Below are 13140 nucleotides of genomic sequence, written 5' to 3'. Positions count from 1 at the left end.
ATAAAGAATTTATGCAGCTTGCACAGTAGCAAAGGGTGAAACAGTAAATTTTAAAAGGCAATTGAATATATAGCTGAAAAGGAAACATATGCAGGGCTACAAAGAAACAACTAGGGAATGGGAATAACTGCGGAACTCTGACAATGAGCAAGGATAGGCATGGTGGGCCAAGTACAAAAAACAATTTCTACATTAATTTCGAGCACCAAATTCTCCAACACACATTTTAAAAACTTAGGGACCTTAGTAGATTAGCACTTCAATTCAGTCTGCACTAATAGACTGGGGGAGACTGTGGCCTCGTGGCATTATCACGGGACTGTTAATCCAGAGACCCAGGTAACGTCCTGGGAATCTGGGTTCGAAGCCCACCACAGCAAATGGTGGAATTTGAATTCAATAAAAATTTGGAATTAAAAAAATCTAGTGACAATTATGAAACCATTATTCATTATCAGGAAAATCCCATCTAGTTCACTAATGTCCTTTAGGGAGAGGAACAGCCATCCTGGTCTGGCCAATATGTGACTACAGACCCACAGTTGACAGTTAACTGCCCGATGGGAATAAATGCTAACCTAGCCAGTGATGCCCAAATTTCATGAATGAATAAATTTTAGAAAAGGCAGTTGTCAATTCTATCATATGTAGCACACACCAGAAAGGTGGAGGTAAGACAGATACCCTCTTCTTGTTCATGAAGTTGACAACAACTTGCATTTAATCAGTAACCTTAAACATAACAGAAGTCACAAGAAGCTTAAGCAGCGATTCCCAAACAAAAAACTGACTGAGCCACATGTGGAGTTCTTCTGAGAGGTGAGCAAAAGCTTGGTTAAAGAGTTGGGTTTACAAAGAAAGGAGAGAAATTGGTAAAGGTGGGGGGAGAGGAAATGAGGAATCTGGAGAAATCTGCATTGATCCCGTGTGGTTGGAGGGTTCCTAGGCGGAAGATGAGGCGCTCTTCCTCCAGACGTCGTGTTGCCATGGTCTGGCGATGGAAGTGGCCAAGGACCTGCATGTCCTTGGCGGAGTGGGAGGGGGAGTTAAAGTGTTCAGCCACAGGGCGGTTGGGTTGGTTGGTCTGGGTGTCCCAGAGGTGTTCTCTGAAATGTTCTGCAAGTAGGCGGCCTGTCTCCCCAATGTAGAGGAGGTCACATCGGGTGCAGTAAATAATGTGTGTGGAGGTGCAGGTGAATTTGTGGTGGATATGGAAGGATCCCTTGGAGGGAAGTGAGGGGGGAGGTGTGGGCGCAAGTTTTACATTTCTTGCGGTTGCAGGGGAAGGTGCCGGGAGTGGAGGTTGGGTTGGTGGGGGGTGTGGACCTGACAAGGGAGTCGCGGAGGGAGTGGTCTTTCTGGAATGCTGATAGGGGAGGGGAGGGAAATATATCCTTGGTGGTGGGGTCTGTTTGGAGGTGGCGGAAATGACAAAGGATGATACGATGTATCTGGAGGTTGGTGGGGTGGTAGGTGAGGACCAGTGGGGTTCTGTCCTGGTGGCGGTTGGAGGGGCGGGGCTCAAGGGCGGAGGAGCAGGAAGTGGAGGAGATGCGGTGGAGAGCATCGTCAACCACATCTGAGGGGAAATTGCAGTCTTTCAAGAAGGAGGCCATCGGGGTTGTTCGATATTGGAATTGGTCCTCCTGCGAGCAGATGCGGCGGAGGCGAAGGAATTGGGAATATGGGATGCTGTTTTTACAGGGGGCAGGGTGGGAGGAGGTGTAATCTAGGTAGCTGTGGGAGTCAGTTTATAGTGAATGTCTGTGTTGAGTTGGTCGCCCGAGATAGAAATGGAGAGGTCTAGGAAGGGGAGGGAGGAGTCCGAGACGGTCCAGGTAAATTTGACATCAGGGTGGAAGGTGTCAGTAAAGTGGATGAACTGTTCAACCACCGCTTGGAGCACGAGGCAGTGCCAATATAGTCATCGATGTAGCGGAGGAAAAGGTGGGGGGTGGATCCAGTGTAGCTGCGGAAGATGGACTGTTCCACATATCCGAAGAGACAGGCATAGCTGGGGCCCATGTGGGTGCCCATGGCTACTCCTTTGGTTTGGAGGAAGTGGGAGGATTAGAAAGAGAAGTTGTTCGGAGTGAGGACCAATTCAGTCAGTCGAAGGAGGGTGTCAGTGGAAGGGTACTGGTTGGGTTGGAAAGGAAGAAGCGAGGGCTTTGAGGTCTTTGTGATGGGGGATGGAGGTGTATAGGGACTGGATGTCCGTGGTGAAGATAAGGCATTGGGGACCGGGGAAGCAAAAATCATGGAGGAGGTGGAGGGCGTGGGTGGTGTCCCCAACGTAGGTGGAGAGTTCTTGGACTAAAGGGTACAGGACCGTGTTGAGACATGCAGAGATGAGTTCAGTGGGGCAGGAGCAGGCTGAGACAATGGGTCAGCCGGGGCAGTCAGGTTTGTGGATTTTGGGCAGGAGGTAGAAACCGGCGGTGTGGGGTTGTGGGACGATGAGGTTGAAGGCGGTGGATGGGAATTAGGGTTTAGGGTGGGAATTTCCACCTTCAGGGCCTATAATAGCTGAAGGCACAACTTTTAAAAAAAAATAAGGCACACAAGAGGCCAGAATTGGCAGACTGTAGAAGGTTAATAGACCAGAGGTGAAAAATTAAATTTCCATCTCTAGCCAATTCCCAATAACGACGGCTGTAGACCATATGCTGTGTTGCATCAAACAACATTACATAAATAAGACAATTGAGTGTTAGGTTTGAGGGGAAAATGGAAGAATACTTCCCAAATGCTCTGGGTGTAGCCCTTCTTTTACGTGGGCTGAGGCATGCCAAAGGGTAAAATAGAGAAAACTTTAAATAGCATTAAACCTGTCGTAAGCATGCTTGGCTTTGACAATAAGAAATGTTTTCTTAATTTGCAAGTGAGCAGGCTCAATCCATTCAGATTGAACCATTACTGAATTATAGAATCCCTATAGTGTTGAAGCAGACCATTTGGCTCAGAGTCCATATTGTCCCTCCGAAGACCATCCCACACAGACCCACAACACCTCCCTCTCCACCTTAGCCCTGTAACCCTCCATTTCCCATGGCCAATCCACCTAACCTGCACACCTTTGGACCACGGGAGAAAACTGAAGCACCTGGAGGAAACCCACATGGACACAGGGAGAATGTCAAACAATTGATGAATACAACATTGGCAAAAAAAAATTTAAACACAGAAAATGAGGTGAAACACTCAGGCCCTTGTGCAAGATGTCGAGAGTGTGGTGCTGGAAACGCAAAGCAGGTCAGGCAGCATCTGAGGAGCCGGAGTATCAACGTTTCGAATTCCTGAAACATCAATTCTCTAGGTCAGGCAGCATCCAGGAGAACCAAAACATCGATTCCCCTGGTCCTCGGATGCTGCTTGATCTGCTGTGCGTTTCCAGCACCCCACTCTCGACCCTCATCTCCAGCATCTGCAGTCCTCACTTCTTAGTGCAAGATGCCAAGACAGGGAAAAAAAAGGATTTAATAAATTAGTAAATTTGACTAAGTGACAGTGTGCAGATTTTAAAACCAACCCTAAATTATTTGCCTGCTCTATGATATTGGGAGACTATTTAGGACAACACTTTACAGCAGTTCCTCAGTACTGCAGTGATGTCACAGATACTGTTTTTTGGAAGAGATGTTAAACTGAGGTCCTATTTGCCTATTCAGGAGGATGTAACTGGAAGCCATGCACGTGAAGCACTTTGGACCATGTATTTATTTAAAAGCCTGTAGATAACAAGAGGAAGGAAAAAGCAAGGGAGATAAGGTATTGCAGTTTCAAAGTCCTAAGTGTGCAAGCACAGGAACTTGGCACAATGAGTGAAAATTTCAACACCAGACTGCACACAGGGAAAAGGAAGGCTGTGCTGATTGGTGTTTTAAACTGTTTAGGAGGAACAAGGGAAAGTGTAGAGATCATGTCAACAGCTGTGCTGCTTGCATACAAGAGTTAAAATAATCTGCACCAAACAGGCACCAGCATTCAATCTGGATAAGAGCATGTTTAACAAAGAAATTCCATTGACTCAACAAAAAAAACGACAAAAAGGAATGACTTGCATTTATGTAGCATCTTATCACAAAGTGCAGAAACAGCTTGTGTTCCCTCATACATGCAAGCAATTTATGAAGCTGGAGCTTCATCTTGAGCTTGATATTCCACTCATTCAACACTACACTGGAGTCTCCTTCAACCATTTAAGATTCAGGTGATGGATTGGATAGATGCTGAGAGGCTGTTCCCTTCTCCAGCTGGAGAGCATGGAACTAACCTCATGATGAGGAGAAATTTCTTCACTCAGTTATGGATCTTTGGAATTCTCCACCCCAATGGACCATGGATGCTTGTAGATTCAGTACATTCAGGTCAGAGATAAATTCTTGGGATATTAAGCAGGGTGGGAATGTGGAGTGAGATCAGCCATTATCTCACTGAGCAGAACCAAGGGCCATTCTGCCTAGTTCCAGTCCATTATTTTAGTGTCTTGTCCTGCATTAAGCGTTCTAGTTTACTACACAAAGTGATATTTTAATACTGCTTGCAGATTCCAAATTAAAAGGTTTAGAAGTTAAAAATAGTGTCAGCTCCACCAGTCACCTGCCTGGTTACTGATGCAACAAGGAACACAATGTTCCTAATTCACCTTGTGTGATAACACACAAATGATTCAAGCTACCGAGATGCTGTGAAACAGTGAATGGGGCCTTTCCAGTCACAAGGAACAAAGTCAGTGGCCAGGGCTGAAATAACTAATCTGAACTCAGGTGGTGACAAAGGTGCTGGACGTAGTTTGCTGACATTGTCCAGGAATCTCAATGAAAGTGTGTGGAGAACTGCTGAAAGCAGTGTGGGTAGGGATGATTATTAGTAACAGTCTCTCTACCAGTTTAATTACTGCCAACAAGAATGGCCAAGGATCAGTCATGAAATGGGTTTACAGTGGGGCAAAAGAATTGCACCCTAACAGTAGTCCTCACCTTCAAGAAAGAAAGGGAGAAAAACGTTAGAGTGGGGAATACGTTCCAAAGATCTTTTACAGGTAACTTTTTTAAAGCAAGCATGCTTTGTAATTTAGTCAACTGTTCCAAAACTCAAAAACGATCAAACGTCTCACAATACCTTCTTACTAAGCCCTTGGAACATCACACGGCAGTTATGCCATCAGGCAAGACGTGACACCGCGGTTTCACTGTATCAACCTTACAATCTTAGTCAACTATCTATTTAACAAACATATTAAAATTGTATTCTGAGTTTGGTTATATGAGGACCGAGAGGCATCTACTCTCCCAGATTCAATTATCCCTTTAAGCACACTAAACGTGAAGGATGTACAATATTACAGGTGATCAACAAGAGAACTTACATGCACACCTGCCCACAGCTTGAACCTTAAATTTTAATTAGGACCAGTTACACTGCCTATGATTCCAATCCATGCCCTTTTAGAGGTGTCAGCCATAGAGGACCTCATACCCTTGAGTCTCCTCCTCCCAAAAGTGTTCAAAATTTAAAAAAGCAAGCTCAATGTGTCAACTACCTTTTTTTCCCCTAAAGTTTCCAGCTGAAATTTTAGCATATTAAACTAAAACCTCATTTGTCCTCACTGGTGAAGGTAAAAGCTTCCCACGGCACGGTTTCAAATAAAAGGAGTCCCCTCCTCAGCACAAAAACAAATTCGGAAATCCAAAATATAAACAAAATTCAGCTCAGTCAAACACTCGAAAGAAAAACAGAGTTGACATTTCAGGTTGATGAGTTTTCATGAGAACTCCGAGATGTGGAGTTGTGGATAGTGGGGAAGGAAGTGGTAGGTTACAGCGGGATATAGATAAGTTGCAGAGCTGGGCGGAAAGGTGGCAAATGGAATTCAATGTAGCTAAGTGCGAAGTCGTTCACTTTGGTAGGAATAACAAGATGATGGATTACTGGGCTAATGGTAGGCTACTTGGTAGTGTGGATGAGCAGAGGGATCTTGGTGTCCATGTACACAGATCTCTGAAAGTTGCCACCCAGGTAAATAGTGCTGTGAGGAAGGCATATGGTGTACTGGGCTTTATTGGCAGAGGAATTGAGTTCCGGAGTCCTGAGGTCATGTTGCAGTTGTATAAGACTCTGGTGAGGCCTCATCTGGAGTATTGTGTGCAGTTTTGGTCGCCATACTATAGGAAGGATGTGGAAGCTTTAGAACGAGTGCAGAGGAGGTTTACCAGGATGTTGCCTGGAATGGTAGGAAAATCTTATGAGGAAAGGCTGAGGCACTTGGGGCTGTTCTCATTGGAGAAGAGAAGGTTTAGGGGAGATCTGATAGAAGTGTATAAGATGATTAGGGGTTTAGATAGGGTAGATACTAAGAACCTTTTACCGCTAATGGAGTCAGGTGTTACTAGGGGACATAGCTTTAAATTAAGGGGTGGTAGGTATAGGACAGATGTTAGGGGTAGATTCTTCACACAGCGGGTTGAGAGTTCATGGAATGCCCTGCCCGTATCAGTGGTGAACTCTCCTTCTTTATGGTCATTTAAGCGGGCATTGGATAGGCATTTGGAAGTTATTGGGCTAGTATAGGTTAGGTAGGATTCGGTCGGCGCAACATCGAGGGCCGAAGGGCCTGTACTGCGCTGTATCCTTCTATGTTCTATGTTCTATGCTGACTGACATGTGCATTACTAACATTGCCCCTACCAACCCCCCACCTCCATTTCCACTATTTCTTCCAGAAGTAACACACAAAAATAAATCTGGTCATTATGTAACTATAATGTGTGGGAGCTTGCCAATTGGCTGCCACATCTTCAACATTACCTACCTAGCTATAGACAGTTGTGATCACTGAGGTCAGAAAAGGTGCTACAGAAATTCAAATCTTTACTTTAATACATAACATTTACCAAACAGGTGGTGTTTCAAGTTGTTCATGCTGCTGCCACCCTACCCAGCTCACAACTGTAGAAAATAAACTCCCACCAGCTAAATAACAGGCCCCAAAATAACCAATGCAGAATGACACTAAAAATCTCAACAATGGATACAGCTTGCCATTGTTGTTTTTAATTCTTGATGTTGGTGAAAAAAATCTGCCTTCCTTTTGGAGGGTGTGTAAGATTTTCATCAACACAAACTTCTACAGCAACAAATCCCAAGGATTGTGCACCATGGTTATCTTTCAGAAAGTGAAGCGAGATGAAGCAGACTAGAACTGTCCACTTGAGAAGGGGCCATTTCATTCATTTTGCCTGCATTGCTTCTCTTGAACAGCTAACCATTTACTCCTCTAGACCTTCTGCCAAAATTTATCCACTACACAAACAACTCAAGCTTAATATCAAGTAGAATAGGAGTCTTAAAACTATTCACTGTTTCTGGTGGAACAGCCAAAAGCAAGTTCCAACATTTTCACTGTGGAACAGGGAAAGGGAGAGGAGAAAGCTAGAGTCTGTGTCTCAATATTTTTTAATAATAGAGGCACCATTTAGTCCAGAAACTCTCAAATTAAACTCTTATTCTGCGGCATATTAGCTAAACTCAGATAGCATGGGAAGATGCAGCACGACTCAATGCTACTGATCCAAGATGGGAGAGACAAAGTTATTTGCTACCATAATTGATCATCAGGCTTGTGCCAATACAGCTGACAGAGAAACTCTTTGCTAAGCTTCAAGTTCTAATCACTAATTAGTGACTCTTGCCCTAAGAATTCGTACATACAGATCCCACATAGCTTTGTATTTGAGCAAGGTGATCCTATCTCATGTTGACCATGCTACCTGTTTAGGATTTCATTTGATTGTTTTTTTTTAAATGGGATGTGGGCATTACTGGTAAGTCCAGAATTCATTGCCCATCCCCATCTGCCTTTGAACTGAGGAGCTTGTTCGACAATTTGAGAGGGTGGTCAAAAGTTAGCGGCAGTCTTGAGACAGTCCCGTCAGCTGGACCAGACAAGGTGGACTGATTTCCTTCCCTCAGAGGACATTAACATGAGAACTAGGAGAAATAGTAAGGTATTCAGCTCTTCAAGCTCACTTCACCATTCCATATGAACATGGCTGATCTTAACTCAGCCTCAACCACACTTTCCTGCCCAGCCACCAATGCATTGCTAATTAAAAGTGTGTAAATTTATCCAGCGTCCTGGCATTCACCACACAAGAAGGGTGGTGAATCCCATCAATTCACAATCCTTTGAGAGAAGTAATCCCTTCTTGTGTGTGTTTTAAATCTACCGCCTGTTAGCCTAACACTATGACCTCTAACCAAAGTGAACCAGATGGAATTTTACAAGAATGATAGTTTCCCAGTCACCAACACTGAAATTAGCTCTCGATTTGAGATTTAAATGAATTTAAATTCCACGAGCTGCCTTGATGGGATACAAACTCATGCCCCCAGAACATTAACAGAATTTGCTGGAAAAGCTCAGCAGGTCTGGCAGCATCTATGAAGAGAAATCAGAAAGTTCATGTTTGGGGTCCAGTGATCCTTCCTCACTTTTGGGGAAGGGTCACCAGACCTAAAACATGAACACTAATTTCTCTTCATAGATGCTGCCAGACCTGCTGAGCTTTTCCAACATTTTCCATTTTTGTTTCTGATTTACAGCATCCATAGTCCTTTCAGATTTTATTTCCCCAGACATTAGTCTGGGCCTATGGACATTACCATTATTGCCCCCTTAACACAGAATGATCCTCAAGTGAAATAGTGAGACAGGGAAAATTTAAGTTCAGAGGGATCCAAGCCTCATGGCACATAAGCCACATTAATGTGAAAGTGTGACAAGCAAAATAGGAAAGCAACTCATATACTATCTTTATTACAGTATTAAAGAAATTGAAGTGAAAAAGTCTTACTGCAATTGTATATGGAACTGATGAAGACCCACTCCTGGAGTACCACACACAGTTTTTGTCCCCCTCGTCCAAGGGAGGACAATACACTTGCCTCGGAAACAAAGTTTCAGTAGACTGGTTTCCGCGACGAGGAATTGTTGACGAGAAGAAATCAACCCTATGTCTCCTGGAGTTTCTTGAAGATCTCACATTGATACATCTAGAATTGTTAAGGGGCCTGATAGAGGAAATTCTGGGAGGATTTTCTTTCTAGAATTAGGCTCTTATTTCCAAAACCCTAAAGATTGCTGTGGTTCAAGAAAACCATTCGCCACCTTCTTCGCACACAGTTCTGGTCATCCTGCTACAGGAATATTATTAAATTGGAGAGGGTGCAGAAAAGACTTACCAGGATGTTGCAGGGATTGGAGGGTTTGAGTTAGAAGAATAGACTGGGACTTTTTTCACCTGGAGCATAAAGGTATATAAAATCACAAAGGGCGTAGATAAGGAGAAAAGCAATGGTCTTTTCCACAAGGTGGGCAAGTTCAAAACCTAGAGAGAGGAGAAAGATTTAAAAAGGGACCCGAGGGGCAATTTTTTCACAGAGGGTAGATCGCTTGTGGAATGAACTGTCAGAGGAAGTGGTAGATGCAGCTACAGTCACAACATTTAAAAGACATTTGGACAGGTACATGGCTAGGAATGATTTAGAAGGAAATAGGCCAAACACAGGAAAATGGGATGAGTTTAGTTTGGGAAACTTGGTCGATGTGGACTACTTGGACCAAAGGGTCTGATTTCATGCTGTCTATGATAAATGCTAACTTAACTAGTGATGACACAACACAATGATATTTTTTAAAACTGCATCACAAATTCAATAATAATGGGTCAGCCATTTAAGATTAAGGGGAGATATTTCTTTACTCAAACCTCTGGATCTTTAGAATTCAATAAAAGATGAAGCTCTGGCTGTTCATTAGTTCAACAGACTCAAAACAGAAGTCCATGTATTTTGGATAACAACGATGACAATTAGGAACAACTTAGAAAGGTCAGCTATGACAACAATGAATGGGAAGGCGGCTCAAATGGCCTACTTCTTCTCATATTTCCCACATTCCCAATCAGATACTGGTTGGCTGGTAAAACACAGATATACTTTGTCACTTCATTTCCAGTAATATCTGCATCTTTCTAATTGCAGATTGAAACCAGCAAATCTCAAACTGTCTCAACTTAGCATCTTAGTAAAATGAAAACTTCAAGCAGACCTCATCAAAACAAAAAGAAAGCCAGGAAAACTAAGTATTTGTACAGAGAAAGAGTTAATGTTTCAGATTGATGACTTTTCATCAGAATTCATGAAGAACAGTCATCAAGCTGAAATGTTAGCACTGTTTCTCCCTCCATGGACACTACTGTATTTTGCTTTGGTGCCGGGATGTCCAAACATCACGACTATTTTAGGATTGAAGCATCAATGTTTGACCTGGATATTTTACAAAATATTGCAAAAACCTATTCCATACTGCAAAAAAAAAGGGTGAAAGGAGGGACTGTTTGATGTCCAGCTGATCATGCAATGAGGATACCAATGCAGCATGTTGCTGACCCTTTGCAATCTATTCCACTGCAAAAGTAATCTGACACAGGTCTGAAACCTGGCTCAACAAAGATTTGCACAGAAGTGGTGGCGTGCAGTCATTAACATTTACCAGTGGTCACATAATAGAGCTGTAAACATGACCGTAATGTCAGTGGTCAAGGTTCAGTACCAATCGAGACTATTGGGAAACTAGAAGACAGTGCAACCTGGAATTCTAAAATTGGACTGCAGTGGATTTTGGTGCATTACCCAGAAATTTTGCAATGAATGCAATTGAGAACCAAACAACACCCTTACTGGTTTTGCCTTTTACTGCATTAACTTGAGTAATCAGTCACATCCATTTTGTACTGTTTCTTCCAAGCAGCAGCCTCTCCAGTCAGCAAACCATCTTTACTACACTCCCAGTCACTCAGATTTCATTAATAGCTTGTTATTTGTAGTATATACTGCAAAAACACATGCATTCACCTTTCCTGTCCTAGTTAGTGCTCGGGATGTGATTGAATAAAGGTTACAAGGAACAAATGCAGGATTAGACACCCTGTGGCTCATTGCAAATGAATCATGGAAACAGAGGGAACACAGAATTGGACTTGCTCCTTTGCCAGGGATTTCCCAACTTCCTCGTCCCATTTTAAATAAAGTGCTCTGCTCATTGACATGATCCGCCCTGTGACCAATGCATCCCGCACCCGCCACAAACCCAAGTGCACAAATTTAACCCAGCACCATCCCCTCACAGTCAACTTCAGCTAGGGGCTACCACACCAAGGAGGGGGCACAATCACTGCCATAACCAAGCTGCCACCCCAACCAACAAGACCCCCATTGGGGGAAGTGGAGGAGGGGGGGGGGGTGTTGGCCCAGCTTAAAGAACTTTCTGGAAACAGCACAGGATGGCAGCATTCTGCAAGAGGGGGGGATCCTCTTTTCAAAAGACCCCCACCCAAACCACCATTACCTTCCAACAAAAATAATAAAATTGGAGATATATATATTTGGTCTTTATTTATCAAGGGGATATTTTGTTTAATTAATTTATTAATTAGGGATTTTGTTTTATTTTCCCCCAAATCAAAGGGGTGGGTGGGAGAAAGCAGATGAATTATAAATGGTCTTTGCCTGTTCTCCTCCCCCTCCACCCCCCCAAAGCCCATCTGCAACCACTTACAGTTCCTAATGTCCGAGATAAACACCGCCAACCCCCTCATCCCATCGCCTTTGGACACCGCCGGCATCTTCACGTCTTGACACGAACCACCGCCACCGCCTAGACCGGCAGAAACGGGCGAAGGGGGAAGCGGGATCGTTTACAATGAAAAGGCCCCAGCGGTTGTGAGCAGCAGCAGGCCTCGGTCCTCCTGTCACTGGGCGCCTGGAATCAGCAGGCCGGAACTGGGCGGGTCCTCCCCGGGGCTGGGAGGCGGAAGGCGGGGCGAACACTACCGCCGGCGCCTACTGGCCCATACACCGGCCCAACAGGCATCCCACCACCTATGATTGGTCAGGCTAACGTCAATCTTCGGGGACCCCGTTCTTTATTAGTCAGAGTCCAGTCCATCATATGTGGGTGGGGTTCACCAGCCGCCCACACGACGCATTGGCGTCCCACCCCGCCATCTCTATTGGCTATGGTGCACATTCATCAGGATTATCTGTACGTCTATTGGATGAAGTGCACGTCGCTCAACCTGGCTTTTTTTTTCCATTGGCGGATATTGGGGGCCAGCCTCCTTATAGGGGCGGCCGACCCTATTCTGAATGCCGATTGAATTAAAAACCTGCCGATTACTCTGTGCCTCCCCCGATTGGCTGGAACAATGACAGCGGAGTGGGCGGGTTCTATGGTAACTATGATCGCTGGAACAAGGCGGCGGCGGAGGGGAAGGATCCGGTCGATTAATTGAGATGAGCAACGATTCGAAAACATGTTCTCATCCGGGGAGGGCGGCGGCAAATAATTTTATTCATCCGGTTGTCTTGCGTAAATGGACGATCTGATTGGCTGAGAAACCGGTGCCGCACACCGGAAGCAGCGCCATCCCTTTGCCCATTTGCTAGTGCCTCTGCCAATCAGACCGGTGCCATTTCCGATCGGCAGGGGAACCTGTCAATCATACAGTTTGGATAGAGCCCGCCCACATTGCTCCATAATCCTTTGGCAAAGCTACAATTGAAGGAAGAGGTTATTAATTAATCAGTTTTGTTTGTAATTAATGCACCCAATCTCAATACTTCATTTCTGCAATAAAGAATACGAGCTGTCAAAAAGAATCTCCTTGCATTATTAATTCACATGATGTTCCTGGGTACCACACCTTTAGGAAGGATATATTGGTTTTGGAGGTAGCATAGCATTGGTTTGGAAACAAATAAAAAATAAGTTATTGGGAAAGCTCAGCAGGTCTGGCAGCATCTGTGGAGAGAAATCGGAGTTGACATTTAGGATTCCAGTGCCCCTTCCTCAGAATCTTCCTTGTTTCAGAAGACTGATACCTGGATGCCAGGAAATTATTTTTAAGCCAACCTTTTCACAGATGTTATTATACACAACTGGAGCAAGGCTCTTGTGCAATGGTAATATCCCTATTTCAGACCCAGGAGTCCCCACATGTTATAGAAGTGTAATAACATCCCTGGACAGGTTGATTAAAATGGCCTACACTTCTGGAGCAGGTTGGGACTCTA

At 44.3% G+C, this 13140-nt stretch overlaps 1 protein-coding gene across 2 annotated transcripts in view; it reads right to left on the bottom strand.

Moving 5' to 3' along the window:
* The window catches only part of ap2a1 (adaptor related protein complex 2 subunit alpha 1), a 67222-nt gene extending 55375 nt beyond the window's left edge, over window positions 1-11847 (bottom strand). For both annotated transcript variants that reach the window (XM_060849507.1, XM_060849508.1), the window contains exon 1: window positions 11624-11847. In XM_060849507.1, coding sequence (XP_060705490.1) covers window positions 11624-11690 — 67 coding nt within the window. In that variant the 5' untranslated portion in view covers window positions 11691-11847. The remainder of the gene's footprint in view (window positions 1-11623) is intronic.
* Between the last annotated feature and the right edge of the window lie 1293 nt (window positions 11848-13140).

Source organism: Hemiscyllium ocellatum, chromosome 33, assembly GCF_020745735.1.
Source record: "Hemiscyllium ocellatum isolate sHemOce1 chromosome 33, sHemOce1.pat.X.cur, whole genome shotgun sequence".
Lineage (NCBI taxonomy): Eukaryota > Metazoa > Chordata > Chondrichthyes > Orectolobiformes > Hemiscylliidae > Hemiscyllium > Hemiscyllium ocellatum.
Note: the sequence above shows the minus strand (reverse complement) of the source record. Positions and strands in the feature narration are given on the sequence as shown.